The 15,371-nt window shown below is 46.8% G+C and overlaps 1 protein-coding gene across 1 annotated transcript in view; it reads left to right on the top strand.

Annotated features, from left to right (window-relative positions):
* The window catches only part of LOC146861870 (sulfotransferase 6B1-like), a 350,581-nt gene that overhangs the window by 243,637 nt on the left and 91,573 nt on the right, over positions 1-15,371 (top strand). Inside the window, exon 6 of the mRNA XM_085641040.1 lies at positions 15,030-15,186. Coding sequence (XP_085497166.1) covers positions 15,030-15,186 — 157 coding nt within the window. The remainder of the gene's footprint in view (positions 1-15,029; positions 15,187-15,371) is intronic.

Below are 15,371 nucleotides of genomic sequence, written 5' to 3'. Positions count from 1 at the left end.
AAGTAATGTTTCGATGGGCTCCAAATATCTGTCAGGCGTGATGATGTGGGAAGTGGTTCAGTATAAATGTCCAGTGCATTGTTACAATAAATCAAGTCCGCCACCCAGTAGGACACTGTGGTCGGAGAGCTCTTACTCCATCTAATGACAATTCTACTGCTCGGGCAGCAGGCAAACTAAGGCCACAAAATGTCTCTCTGGCTTCAGACGTTTTACACATACCCCATCAGTACTAGTTTTGCAGACATCTCAATCTTTTTTTTTATCACAAAGGGTACAGAAGAATAGATGGCCTCAATTACATACATGAAGTTTGTACTCCCCATCCAACATAAGAAGGAAATGAAGAAAAGAAAAAGAAAGATGATAGAAAGAGAAAAAAGAAAGAGAGTGTATATATAAGAAAACTCAAACAAAACGGTCCCATATACAGTCTACTTTTTGTAAGGATAGTATGTCTCAAACTCTAGCCAATGCGTGCTCCCTCTCATATATGTTCTTCATGAGAGCCCACCATTCAGAAAAGACAGGTGGATTAGGCGAGATCCATGCTCTTGCAATGCAAAGGCGAACGGCGACTAAGGCGATATAAAAAAAGATCCCATATGTCAATCAACACTCTCTTTAAGACATAACATGATCTCCTTGTTAGTAGGAAGGAAATCATAGCCCAAGCGATGACCAATAAACTGTATTACTTTTCCCCAAAAAGTATGTAACATAGTGCAGGTACAGAACATATGAACGATATCGGCTGCTACCATTCCACACTTTGAGCATCGAGTCCTATCTCCCCCATCGCTCTGTTCCTTTTTATCCCATTTCTTTATCCTTTCTGGTGTATAATAGAGCATGCAAATAGTTCGAAATTGTTGCAGTTTTAGACTAATAGAATGGATAGAGTGATATAGAATAACTAAAGTAGTGACAATTTCTGTGTGAGCCATAGTTGTGCCTAAAGCTTGACTCCATTTAACAGCTAAGCGTTGAGTATCATCACTCCTAAATTGACAGAGTTGTAAATAAATTGTACTAACAGGTGATTTGAATTTAAGATTTAGAAAACATGTCAATAATTCATGAGAGTGTGGTGATTGCATCGGTTGTCATTTTAAAAAGTAATCCCTTATTTGTAGGTATTTTCAAAACAGTTGTTGTGGAAGATTATAAGCAGATTGTAAAGACACAAACGTTTGGAAGCCATCAGTATCATAAAGCTGGCCTAGCCATTCGATCCAGTGATTTTCCCACCGCAGAGCGGTGGAGCCATGAAATACGTCCGGGAGAGTAGTATTGTTCCATATAGTTGGAAGTATGCATGTTGCGCTAGGTCTCCAGGGAGCAGTGATCAAGAATTTCGTGCCATATACGTACCGTGTCCCTAGCGGTCTTAAATCAGACTCTTTTATAGTAGTTTGGATCATAAAATATAGAAAAATATTTAAACGTGACCTTTCTTCTCTCCCTTATATTGCTCCATTGCATTTAACATTCCCGCCTTGATATCAATCCTCCAGTCTAGTCAGCCTTATATTTCTCAATTGGTGTTTAACGTTCCATTCAATTGTGTCCATCAATGGCGGGTCAGGCAGTAGAGAGGAGAAAGGAGACTATAGCTTATTTTTACTGGCCATTGATGCTTGTCTATGCCTAGCATAGAGTTTAATAGCCAAAAGACTGGACCGAGTGAGGAACCTTGTATTTAGGCTGGCCATCACAGTTGTTAGTTTAGAGAGCTCCACCATAGAGACCTCTCCTTAATGGGAAGGAAATATTTTATCAGCCTTGTACCAATGGTTGCTATAGACGGCCTAGACTATCTAATAGTATATCTCTAAACTCGGAAAGCAAAATACCCACTTTGTGAATGGCTACTAAAGAATCATCCAATCTAATGTGTGGTTGTTTTCCAGCCCAGATGAAGGTCAAAAGAATTGCTGTCTAAAAAATACCTGCATCAAGAAAATGGGAATATTAAGAAATAAGCATAAGAACTGAAACAAAAACACAATTTTGATGCCCACTATTCTCCCTGCAATGGATATTGGCAGACCCTGTCACCTGGAGAGCTTTTCTTGTAGTTTGAGCAGGGGCAGACCATAATTCTCTTTTACATCTACAGAGGTGTCTCCTGTATTTGTTTTGCTAAGGAGCAAACTACCTTCTCACTCCATGTGAGCAGAAAATTGAGGGAAGAGGTCTAGGAGTGACTTCAGCCATTATGATCATGACAGACTTATCCCAGTTAATCTGCAAGCCTGATACACTGCCAACATAATGCATGAATTCCTTATTATTGGGAGGGAGAACGTTTTCATCTGGATGTTTCACATACTATGTGAATTCTGCTTAGTGTCCTTATGCAGAAAAGTTGTGGTTGCTTTGAATTGGTAAAAAAGAAAAATAATTTGCCCTTATAGTTTACTTTTAGTTTAGCTAGGTATAGCATTGCATAGTCTATTTCTTTTTGTTGCATTTTCTTTTTGACCTAGATCAAAACTTCACGAGCCTCATGAACAGCAACTACTAACTTTAGGTCTCCTTTCTCCCTAAGTATCTACAGCGTTCTCCATAAGATTAATAATTATTATATATCCCTATTATGTGCTGGGAGGCACCAAAGTTGGAGGGTGAGGCACCACCGAGCGATGTGCCCTTTTTACGACGGAGACAAAAACATTCAAACAAGGACTTCAACATTTTTTTAACACACTGTGGCATGAGGGCTGTGTTAGTCTATTCCGGTAGTCCCAATATGCGAAGGATACAGGCCTCAAGCTTGCTTCTAAGTCTCCATTGTTTGCTCACATAGTTTCCATTTCATTCTCCTATCATTGCATATTCTTTCATTGTTATTACCGCCTCTTCCGTCTTCCCGTTCCATTCCTTATCAATGAGCAGCTCTTCAGCTCCTGCAGAAGTCTATTACCTAGCAGAGGTCAAACACTACCCCCAATATGGTGCTGCCTACTCGGCACGCATAAAGGGGGAAGTGCATCACCACAACAGTCTATTCTTTTTCTGCGATGCAATCCAGATTTCCTATCAAGGTCGGGTAAGTTGTTTTAATTCTTACTTATTATTCCTTTGTGACTTGCTATAGCAATCACGCTGCTTTATGTGGTTGGCTCAGCAGGCATTTGTCTTCTCTGTGGGCAGTGGCACTGAGGGTCCTGATGTCCGTTTTCGGACCCTACTGTTTCAGCCTTTTTTCTTGTTGCGCCCCCCTGATTGTACTGTTTTTCTGCTTGCGGGCACTTCCTGTTTGTCGGCGCCCCCGTGAGAGGTCGGGGGCCACAAGACTTACTTTCCTTAGAAATGGGTCCGATGCAGGAAGTGCCTGTATTCATGATTGTAGTCATGGAGCCTGCTGCTTCTAGCTCTGAGTGGGTTTCCACAGTGGATGCGCTGCACCTTCTTATCAATGAGGCTGTGGAGGTTGCATTCAGGGCACAGGAGGCTGATGGACCTCCTGCTAAAGTTCCTCGCCCTGCTCCACTGGCTGATATTGTTGATCCTGATGAAGAGGATGGCAGGAGGGGTCGCTTTGTGCAGGGATTTGAGCTTTCTGACTTGTTTACCCATGTCAGGGAAAATCTGGCTTTCTCTTCGCCTGTGATGGATAGGTTGGAGGCTGATTTTTTTTTACTCAGTATCATCCAACTGATCCTGACTCTTTACCTTTGCATGGTGCTGTCCGCAAGGTGCTGGCCCATGAATGTCGAGAAGTTGATAAATCTGCTTTTCCTTACTTTTTGTGTAAACGTTACACTTTGGAGGGGATTTCAGAGGAGTTCCCTCAGTCTGTCAAGGTGGATAATTTGATTGCTGGCCTTTCTTCCCACAGCATGGTTCTTTCAGATGATGCCATTCCTTCCAACCCCGTCAACAAGAAGGTGAAGGGTGCCGTGAAGAAGTCGTACACCGCCTTCAATTTTTCCGTTAGGGCTACTGCCTATACCAAATATATGGCTTAGTCCCTGATGAAGGATTTCCAGGCTCTGGCTCTTCTGTGGAGTGAAGGGGGGGGGGGGTGCTTCTTCTCCCATGGCTCTATTGGAGCTCCAGGTTTGCTACCTGGACATCTCCTTCTATAACTTGTGTGCGGCTGCTGCGGCATCAGAGGCTTTCATTGCTGCTCGTCACCATATCTGAATGCAGACTTGGAAGGCGGAGGCCTCACAGAAGTCTATCCTTCTCAAGTTGCCGTTTGAAGGTTCCAACGTGTTTGGCCTCAAGCTGGAAGAACTGGTAAAGCAGTCAGCAGAGAATCAGAAGCTGGTGGCTAACATTTGGACTCCCTTTTAGGGTGGGGGGTTTGATTATCGCCACGCTTTTTCCTTTCTTCCAACCAGTGGTCCTCAACAGCCCTTTTGTGGCAGGGGTCATGGCTGGGGGGGCCCCGTGGAGGTGACAAATCCCAGTCCCATTCCGGTGGTGCTTCCTCCACTCCTTCTCCAAAGCAGTGACTGTAGGAGAGTAGGATCTGCTTCACATGGGAACCCCCACTTTTTGCTGGTGTTTCACTGCTTTTCAACCTTAGTCTGGCTGTGGCACTGCTAATCAGGACCACAGCCTCGCTGCTTCCTCTCTAAAATGGTTCCCATGTACATTAGGTACATATCTAATTCGATTCTGGAGTGCCTTATAAGCCCCTAGTATATGGTGCACTATGTACCTAGGGCATAGGTACCTCAGAGGCCTACCAGGGGCTGAAGCATATATTATGCCACCCCTGGGAAGCACTCCAAAATGACACCACAGGTCTGCTACTGCAGCCTGGGTAAGGGTGTGCTTGCACCCCTTACAGTGGTATAGGCTACCTATATCCACACATATATACAGACACATATAAACCTATAAGCCACTCCTATGGCAGGCCTTGACAATCCCGAAGGCAGAGTGCTTGGTTTTGTGTGAGAGGGTGCCCAAGCATGAGCTGAGCCTCTCTGCAGCTTTTGGAAATACTTCCTTATGGCTGTTCTGTGATACAGCCATACCATATACTCTTAAGTGCATTATAACCTCGCGGTAAATGCTAACATTGGAATGGCTGCATCAAAACATGTTGTGTTTGGTGTCAAACATCTAGGGGAAACTACCCCCCCCCCCCCCTGCCAGTCCTGGTGCGGGGGCAGCATTCCACCCTTCTAGAGGGAGAGACATGTTCACACTGGTCAAACCCGGTAGGACTTTCCTGAGCCCTGGCATCACAAAATGGATGCCTCTGCCACAGACACATGTCTGGCCTCCTGCAGCTGACCGAAACTCTGGCAGGGGAGGCCTGGACAATAGGTTTCCTGTCGAAAGGAGGTGTAACCACCTCCCCAGACAGGCTGATGTGTATTGGGGCTGGGCGGGAGCACTCTCTGGTGCTTGAAGTCCTGCACTGGGGGCACATTTGGTGTCCCTGTGTACAGTCCAGTTCAAACCGGTTGCAGGGGCTACCTGCCCCTGCTCTGGCGCAAAACTGGACAAAGGAAATGGGTGTAACCACCCCTCTTTCCAAGTCGACCCATAGGTGGGGCCTTAGAGTTAGTCCATCCCCTAAACTTGGTATAAGTATAGGAACCCAGTCCCTATGACTTTGGATTACCCTGGACGAAACTCTGCAACATATATCCTGGACCTTTGACATTCTATTTCGACTAGAAGACTGAAGAAATCTCCCTTGGGGTCAAGGAGTGACTCCCCTGCTTGGCAGGCACCAAAGAAGCAACTGACCGGTCTGCATCGCTGAAGCTCCCGTCGGACGCCGAAGTCTTTGCATCACCAGAGGTGGATTTTCAGACTTCCCCGAGGCTACCCTGAGTCCACAGCAAAGCTGAGGCCCATGGCTATCGTGGGTGACTTGGAACCGTGACTCCTGGACACCGCAAACTTTTGCAGCAACACTATCTTCCTGGTCCTCCTCGAAGTTGTGCTTTGGGCTCCGAGTAGCCCCAGCCTAGAGCATCTCCTGCACCAGAGATTGTGGGCCTCCACTCCACGAGTGACCCGTGGGCCCATTTCAAGTGCGACCGCTCGAGGCTCCTTCGCGATCACTAGCCTGTTGGCTAGCAAGTCCCCACGAAGGCAACTCCTCTTCTTCCCGGGCTTTCCTGGTTGCTCCAGATGTGCCCTGACTTACCTTCGCTCGGTGGGTCCCTCAGACCTTGCTGGTCTGCACCGCAGTCCTTTCTCTAAATTCCAGTGACTTGCCGTTGCCAAGGCTTGTTGGGTACAACTGGTCGCCGACACTGCAGCACTCGACAGACTTTGTGGGACAGCTCGAATCCGGCTCATGGACTTCGTCGACGCCTCATGGACCTCGTGGCTGAAGAGTCAAGACACCCATCAACTCACCTGAAGCACCTGACATCTGTGGGCATCGGTCTATCCTGCCCTCGGTCACTGGCAAGTGACCCAGACTCTGTCCCCTCTGCTGTCAGGTTCCTTCCTTCCTCGATCCAGGCTTGGATCCATCCGGACACTTCTCCTCTTCACGGCAGTGGCACTTCCTGAGCAGCTTCCATTAAAATAGACGACGCGACCCAACACCAAAAGACACCTATGCACCCGGCTTCCCTGGGTGAGGTAACTCGAGTACTCTGTGGCTCCCGTGGGTGCTAGCCCTAGAACTGTCCAAGTCCAAAATGGTTTTGTCCTGAGTCCATTCTAAGTGTCCTTTATCTTTAGATTTCCAACCGTGACATTGTCCATAGAAGATAACGGGAACCCGCGGCTGTGTTCTCACACCGCACACGGCCCCCGTGGGTCCCCTGTGTCACTACCTTGGGTGGCTCCTTAGGGTCCCAGCGATTCTACAGGCTCTAGGCCTTGTGTCTAGTTCAGTCGGGGTTCTTATACCACTTTTTTGGTACATGGTTTGGTACGCCCCTAGGGCCCAAACGTGTATTTGTGCTATCACAGATGCTTGCTCACTTGTAAACTAAGTACTTCGAACTCTAGCCTCATAAAGAGACTAGAGGGGTGTATTTTATCTTAAATACATATATTTTAAATATATACCTGGTGTGGTTGTCCTTTCATTTGATCATTCAAGAGATTATAGACTGGTAAAACAAGCTGCTTTACATTCCTTCAAGACTTAGTCTGAAGGCTGCTCTCCATAGCTACCACTAGGATAGCTTTCAATAAAGGTTGTCTTTAACCTATCACCATAAGGGGTTGTTTGGACTGATACAAGGTGCCCACTAGAACTAGTGGACAGCATATATCAAGCTTACTTCTCACAGTGACTATACACCTTTTCCAGTTGGAAGTCGCCTTCACTTCTTTTGTCAGCACTGGCAGGGTCTTTCCGATGCCTTGATGGTTAGGCTGATGACCTCTGGTTACCGGATCAAATTTTCATCTCACCCTGCTCCGATGTGCAAGGAAACTCCTCTGCCAGGGAATCCCCTGAGGCAGGTGTCTTTGCTGTAGGACGTTTGGCTTCTCTTGGAGAAGGCAGCGATCTTGGAGGTTCCCCCCCCGGAACGGGGGCTGGGCTTTTATTACATTCTTTTTCTGGTCTCAAAGAAGGATATTTACTACTGACTTGTGCCCCACGTTGGATCTGAAGGGGGTGAATCTACTCATTCCTCAACGTTGTTTCAAAATGGTAACTTTGCAATCGATCCTTCAGCTGGTACACCGGGGTGCTTTCTCACCTCCCACGTCCTGATGGATGCCTACCTGCATGTTCCCATCCATCCAGTGGATCAGCAGTTTTTGCGCTTTTCGGTGGGCTCCCGGCACTTCCAGGTGCTTCCTTTTGGCTTTTCATCAGCGCCAAGGGTTTTCATGAAGTTCTGGCCCTCCCTGGTGGGTATTCTCCATTCATGGGGCATTCAGGTTTCCTTACCTTGATGATTGGCTGATTGTTTCTCCTTCTTTCTCTCAGGCAAAGGAGGATGTTCATCAGGTCTGTCATCTGCTGGATTCTTTTGGGCTCCTCATAAACCACAGAATGTCCTCCTTTCAGCCCCCCTAGTCTTTGAAGTTCCTCAGAGCCCTCTTCCGGATGGATCTGGGGATGGTATTCCTGTCTCCGGAAGGACAATTGACTCAGTTCCAGCATCTCTCCTGGGTACTGTCCCAGTCTCAGGTGTTTACCCAGCTCTGGCTGGAGAATCAGGGGGGATTGCCTCCATACTGCATGTCCTCCCCTGAGCCTGTCTCCATTAGTATCCCCTCTTGCATCACATTCTGCTCCACTGGGATCCTGCTTCTCAGGCCTATGAGGCTCTCATACTGTGTCTCCGGAGATTTGGGATTCCCTTCAGTGGTGGTTGTCCCCTCACAATCTCTCCAGGGGTTTTGATCTTCTCCCTCCTCCTTCCTTGGAGGTCTTGTCGACCGATGCCAGTGCCATTAGCTGGGGAGCGGTTCTGGGGGATTCCAAGGACCAGGGCCAGTGGTCCCGTTTCGAGCCTCTCCAGTCCTCGAACTGGCGAAAATTGATGGAGGGTTGGAAATCCCTTCTTTGGTTTGCCCCCCGCCTTCAGGAATGGGCTGTTTTTATTCAGTCCGACAACCAAGTTGTTCATGCCTATGTCAACCGGTAGCAGGGAATGCACAGTTCTTTGTTTCTCCTTTCCCAAAAGATTGAGCTGTGGGCTAAAAGGAATATCCTTTCTCTCTCAGCAGTCTATCTTCCGGGTAGGGAGAATGGGCCTGTGGAATCTTTAAGCCAGGTGTTTCCCTCATCAGTGACTATGTGTCTGTCTCCCCTTCTTTTGTGGTGGATTTTCTCCAGGTTCGTCCTTCCCTGGCTGGATTTGTTTGCCTCAACGGAGACAGCCCTTCTACTTAATTTTTACAGCAGGTTCCCAGGCTGTTGGCCTGGGTGATCGATGCTTTCTCCGTAGCCTGGTCCCAGGAGCTCCTGTTCATCTTCCTCCCCTTTCCCTTAATTCCCAAGGTCCTCAGGAAGATTCGGGTGGATCGGGCAGAGGTTCTTCTGGTTGTTCCAGAGTGGTCCCAGAGGTCCTGGTTTCCCCTTCTTCTGGATTTGGTGGTGTGTCCCCATTGTCAGTTTCCCCTGTACCCCTCTCCGATGCGTGCTCCTCTTCTCATCACATCTTCTCTCCTTTGTCTTCATCTGGGGGTCTTGCACTTGACAGGTTGGATTTGTTGGATCAGGGTTGTTCGCTTGAGGTGGCTCCGAGCATTTAGTTGTCATGCAGGCCTTCGACCCTGAGCTCTCATGGTTGGCATTGGATGAACTTTCACTCCTGGTGTCATGGGAAGGGTCTGCCTTATTCTTCCTGTGATCCTGTCAGGGCGTTCTACTTTTTGAGGGATGGTTTTGTCATGGGTCTGGCTGTCTCCACTCTCCGTGCCCTGCTGTCTCTACTTCCGGGGCTCTGCTGTGGCTCCTGTCTCTCCCTTGGTGTCTTGCCTTTTGCACAGTTTTTTATTCCGGCGTCCTGTCTCCTGCTCTCCAATTCCTACTTGGGATCTTTCCTTGGTGCTTCAGGCATTTACTGGTCTTCCGTTCGAACCCCTATTTTCCGTTGAACTTAAGTTTCTTTTGGCTAAGGTTCTTTTTTTGGTGGCCATTTCTTCTTGCCAACGGGTTGGTGAGCTTGGGGCTTTGCTGGCTTCTCCACCTTTCTTACTTTTTTGCCCAGACAATGTGAATTTGTGTCCTAGTCCGTTTTTTCTTCCCAAGGTCTTGCCTGACTTCCACTGTCAGGAGGATATTGTCCTTCTTGTCTTTTTTTCTCAATCAATCAATCAATCAATCAGGATTTTGTAGAGTGCACTACTCACCTGTTAGGGTCTCAAGGCACTGAGAGATAGGTGTGAGCAGCTCTGTTGGGATCAGTCGAAGGGCCAGGTCTAGAGGTCTTTCCTGAAGTGGTGAAGTGTCAGACTTCATCAAAGGTGCAGGGGGAGATCGTTCCAGGTCTTGGCTGCAAGAAGGGAGAAGGACCTTCTGCCCACTCTGCTCCTATGGAAGCGTGGGACAGTGGCAAGGAAGAGGTAGGCAGAGCGGAGGTTTCTCTTGGGAGTGTGGAAGGAAAGGCGGTCGTTGAGATATTGAGGTCCGATGTTGTGGAGGGCATTGTAGGCGTGGGTGAGCAGCTTGAAAGTTATTTTTCTTTCAATGGGGAGCCAATGGAGGTCGCTGACGTGTTGGGTGATGTGGTTGTGCGGGGAGGTTCTTGTTGATTCCCGCATAGAGGCCTGACCTGTCTTCTCCCAAGAAGGAGGTTCTCCATTCTATGGATGTGCTGTGGGCCCTTCGTATCTATGTGTATCGTACCTGTGATTTTCGGAAGGTGGATTCCTTATTTGTTACCTGCTGTCTCTTTGGGTTGGGTCTCAAGCCTTCCTTGTCCACTTTGACTCGATGGGTGAAGTGTGTGGTTCTCTTGTCCTGCGAGGTTGCTTGATGTCCTCTTCCTTTTCCTGTCCAGGGGCACTCCACTTAGGGGGATTTCCTGGCATGCCTGTGGCTCTTCGTTTGGCAGCACGCATGGAAGCGAGATATGAAAGTCCTCACTCCAAACACTAGAACGATTCACATTTTAGTGTTTCTGGCGGAAGTCAACGTTGACTGACGTACTTCCGGGTTTCGGGCATCGAGAGCCTACCGTTCCTTGGGCGTCCCTTGACTTCATTTACCTAATCGTCCAGGCAGCTGGGGAAGTGATACTTTCCCGGTGGCGGCAGTGATATCCCTCTACTCCGGTCCTGGTGGTGTTTTCCCCTGGCCTTTTCAGCAGCTGCAGCATTTCCAGGCAACTCCGGTCACGGCGGCAATCTCTCTTGGGGTTTTGGCACCAGCTGCAATTCCTCATGACTCTGGCTGCAGTGGTGAGTTCTAGTCACTCTATGAATTATTCCTGGGCTGCGGCCGTGATTCTTTTTTATTCCGGCAGCAGCAGCAGCAATCCGTCGCAAACCCTGGCTGCGGCGGTGAATTCTAGTTCCCCATGTAGTTCTTGGGTCGAGGCGGTGTCTGGGAGAACCTTACTTAATACTCCCTAGAATAAGAACAAAAATAAATAAAAAAAGAAAGCAAATTAGTTCTCCACTGTGAATCGAGTTCAAATAAAATGATACATAAAGAGAGCTATACTTATATGCAGAGCTGTCCTTATCTGCAGAGTGGCCCTTTTCTGTGACGACCAGCCTCCTTTCGTTGCCTTTGAATTTTACCCCTGCAAATAAAAGGGGACATCATTATACTTTTTGGTTCTATTTCTCAGTCCTAATCAATTAGCATGAATATCATAAGAACTGCTTTACCACTTACCTGAAGACTCTCCTAAACTCTATGCTCTAGACTGTGGTAGGTGTGTTTCTCTCATTACAGTTAACTTTGTTCCCTATTGTTATTTAACCCCCAGCCTCTAAAGCACTGTCACACCATCTCTCTCTCACCACAGAAGATACATTCAACAACCAGTTGAGCAAGGACCAGATGGAAGAAGGGAATTCATGAGGTAGTTTAGTAATAAAAAACCTATTATTAATACAGTCTCCTCCCCTGTCTGTCAAATACTTATGTTATCTTCTGCCTTCTTTTCAGAGTATTTCCAAACCTTTGAGTCCTGTGCCTGAACTGAGAAACACTGGTCATCACTTTCCTTGTGTTATTTTCCCTTCTTCCCTCAGTCTACCACTGGTGCTTTGACATAGTTGGGTGCGGTGAGCGACTGGTGGGGTGTAGGGACCTATCATCCCTTCATATTGCTCCTGCGGAGCTGTATGTAACCTTGACATTTCTTCATCCTGGGCCATTTTTAAGGGTGCCTTATTACATAATATTTGTAATGCTGCTAAATGGACCTCTCCCCACACATTTGTTTCCCATTATGTTCATAAGTTGGGGATGGCGGCTTCTGCTGCTTTTGGCGCTCACATTTTGTCTGCTGTACATGATTTGTGATTTGTACTGTTTTGCTTTTGTAATTAAACTGACCTGTTGGTTTTTGCTGCATCCTTCTGGCCTTTGTGTTTCAATCACCATGCTCTTGAGTATGGGCTCATTGATAAGGAATGGGATGGGAAGGTGGATGAGGAGGTAATGCACGGTTACTCACTGGTAATCTTCATTACTCTGAGTCCTGGTCTTCCCGTCCATTCATGAGCCCATTCATGAGCCCATCCATGAGCCCATCCCTCCATTCCTGTTTCCCGCGATTGTTTTGTGTTTCTCTTTTTCTTGGGTTTCTTTGGTATTCTCAGGCTGTCGTGGTGATGCACTTCACCCTTTATGCATGCCGGGTAGGCAGCGGCACATTGGAAGAAGTGTTTGATCACTGCAAGGTTATAGGTTTCTGCAGGAGCAGACAAACTGCTCATTGATAAGGAATGGAACTCGGAATAATGAAGATTAACGGTGAGTCACCAGGCATTCTTGTCTTCTGCATGGGAGAGTCGTTGTGTTGCCATGTCTGTTTGCTCATCTATGTTTGTCCACCATCTTTTTAATTTTGTCCAGTCGGTCAGATCAATAGTTTAGAGGCCTTTTGTCTTTTCAGAGAGAAGGTCCTTGAGGTCATCCTTCTCCACTTCTTCCTCTACTCTCTCTAGTTCAGTTGGAGCATGCCCCTGCTTGCCCAGAAAAGGCCTTGAGGTCCGCCTCCCATCAAGTGACTATTTAGTTTGTTTTTGGACCGCCTTGCACATTATTAGCAGCCTCTTTCAGTATTTCGTGCTCATGAATTCCAAATATGGCAGTGGCACTAGGCTTCGGTGTTTTCCTTTCCGAGCAGGCCCAGGGTTTAATAACACTGCCACTGCACTAGGGGATACGGCAATAAGCCTAGTCGCAAGGCGAAGCACCAGCCTGTGGGGCAGTGAAGCACGCACCTGCCCCTACTGGCACCAGGTAAGCACCTCTATTTCTTTTGTACACAATGAATGGGAACCATGACCATTACGTCATTTGGGGGTCGCCAGGTGTAGCAACTGAGACCACTGGCATGGCCCTTGCAACCTCAGTCACTGCCCTTGTGATTCTTGACTTAAAGGGGGCAAAGGCACTCCCAGGAACAGAGGAACAGGTGCATTTGACTGTGCAAAACAATGCTCCAGAGGCTCTTCGTGCAATAACCACACTCCACACTGTTACTTGAAGCATAAAAGGCCATTTTATTAGGACACGGTTGCAACACTTAAAACTTTATTAAACATTACATAAATGGAACTATAACTCTTAACATAAACCATACAGTTTCATTCTCCCTTTGCCATTCTCAAACACCATCTCATCTGCTTCACCCCTCCCCTTTCACTCTCTGACCTCCTTCCATATCCCCATTCTCTCCTTCACTTGCCCTCCAGACATCCTCCCTTGAATTTCCTTACTTGCTCATTGCATCCCGCGCACCGCCATCAGTCACCTGTGCACCCCCCCCCCCCGAGGGGTGGATCCACCTGTATGTGACTAATCACCCCTCCAAAGTACCGTCTATGCCCTGCAACATGTCCCGAACTGGTAACGTTGTAGTTGATCTACACCCGTACCCCCCTTCTACAACAAATAGGGTAGGTGGGGGAATAACTTTTATTAACCCTTCCCTTCCGGTGGTGCTTGGTGTCAGGAAGTGGCTGAATTCTCCTCTCCTGACACCTATATAGCCCTGCCTACTCCGGCCCCTTGCCCTAGCTGTCCCTAGCCCCCCATCTTGTCCTTCTGGTGTTGCACGAAATACCCCGGGGAAGACAGGCCTGCGGCCCTCACTTCTCCCGGGGACCAGCAGTGGCAGCATGCCTTGAGATTGTAACAGTTGCAACTTGCAACTCTTACAATTGGCCTGATCAGCTGAAATACATTTCCCAGGCCTCAGACAGCCTCAAGTTGGCCTAGGGACTTTCAACATTGCCCAGATTGAACTGCACAGAAGTTGTTGTGTGTAAATTCGGGCCACCTTTGCTGTTCTGATATGCAACCTGTCAAGATGGCACACAATTTAGAAGAGTCACAATACGTGTTTTTATTTCTCATTCTATAGTCATACCAGCACACGTTTAGTTTTACTGCAAAATTACATTTTAAACCATCCTATTTCAGGCATTTTCTTTCGGTTTTCTTTCAAGTTTGTGCGAGAGAGAAAGTGAGTTTTCCAGACCAACAAGAACCCGAGTGTGGGCTGCATATCAAGTTTGATGTGTATGTATTGAGTAGTCAGTATGGAGATATTTTGCTACAAACTCTGCATCACAGCTCAGATTGGAGATTGTCAAGTAATTAATTAGCTGAGCAAATAAACTGAGTGGTGTATTTCTCTGCTTCATGCCTGCACTGGTGCAGATTAATTTCGCTAAAGGTAAGCTCTAGCCAGAGTCAGTCACACTGGGGGCACGGTCACTGCAGCCAATTACAGATATGGGCTGAGCTTTCATCCTTATTGAACTCTTCTCTTGTTGCCCAGGTAACTGGTCTGGCCCCTAAGCAAATAAGCAGGATCTTCCCCAGTCTCTAAACACACCTTCAGCTGTTCCTGCCTCCTGACAACCAATCCTATCAGTAGATGTCCAGAATTTATAGTGGCCTCGTTGCGCAGAATGCCTCAATTCTTATTTGCCTCTATTGAAAGAACAACATGGGTGTGCTTTAATTGAATGTGGCCTATAGATAATCGTAAAGCCAAAGGTTTAAACAGTTATAAAATCAATCATATTGCCTGTACCTCCCAAGTCATGGTTACGTGGCACAAAGCCTGTTTAAAACATCCCCAACAGGATTATGCTCAAAATGGAGGTGATCTTTATCATCATGGCCCAGTGTACCGCACCCAGCATTCCTTGAAATGGATCAAAGTCTACTGTTAATATCCCCCCCCCCCAAAAAAAAAATACAGCAGAATCCTCCTTTAACTCTTTGAGTGCTGCGATTAAAGATACATTCAATGAGTTTGCTATATCAACATTCTTACAATTAAAGTTATTATGGCAGAAATTCATAAGTACAATGGTCGAGCTGGTACAAGGGGGCAAGCATATCATTTGAAAATAAAGCGAGAGAAGAAAAATATTGGTTCCTTATATTCATTTTAAAGTGACCCTTTTTCTACTTACAGGATTTGGTTGCTGCAACTACACAAATAGCAGATTTCTTCGGGCTACGTTTGACTAAAGAGCAAATCGAATTCATTGCAGAGAAAGGCAGCTTCAAAGCTATGAAAGAAAAATCTAATGAGACACATGGCAAAATGGGCTCAGTCCTTTTTAGAAAAGGTACATTTATATGAATATATTTCAATTTATTTGACTCAGTAATTGTATGTGAAAATACAATTGAAGCTAGAAAAGGAGAAGTGAAAGAGAAAGTGAATGCTATTCTGGAATATTCGAGTGTGAATCAGTTGTGTTGTTGGAGAACCGGTGTTTCTCTAGGAGGCTAGGTGTGTCCTTGATCCTTT

Source organism: Triturus cristatus, chromosome 2_2, assembly GCF_964204655.1.
Source record: "Triturus cristatus chromosome 2_2, aTriCri1.1, whole genome shotgun sequence".
Taxonomy (NCBI): Eukaryota; Metazoa; Chordata; class Amphibia; order Caudata; family Salamandridae; genus Triturus; species Triturus cristatus.
This window is presented reverse-complemented; position numbering and strand designations above follow the sequence as displayed.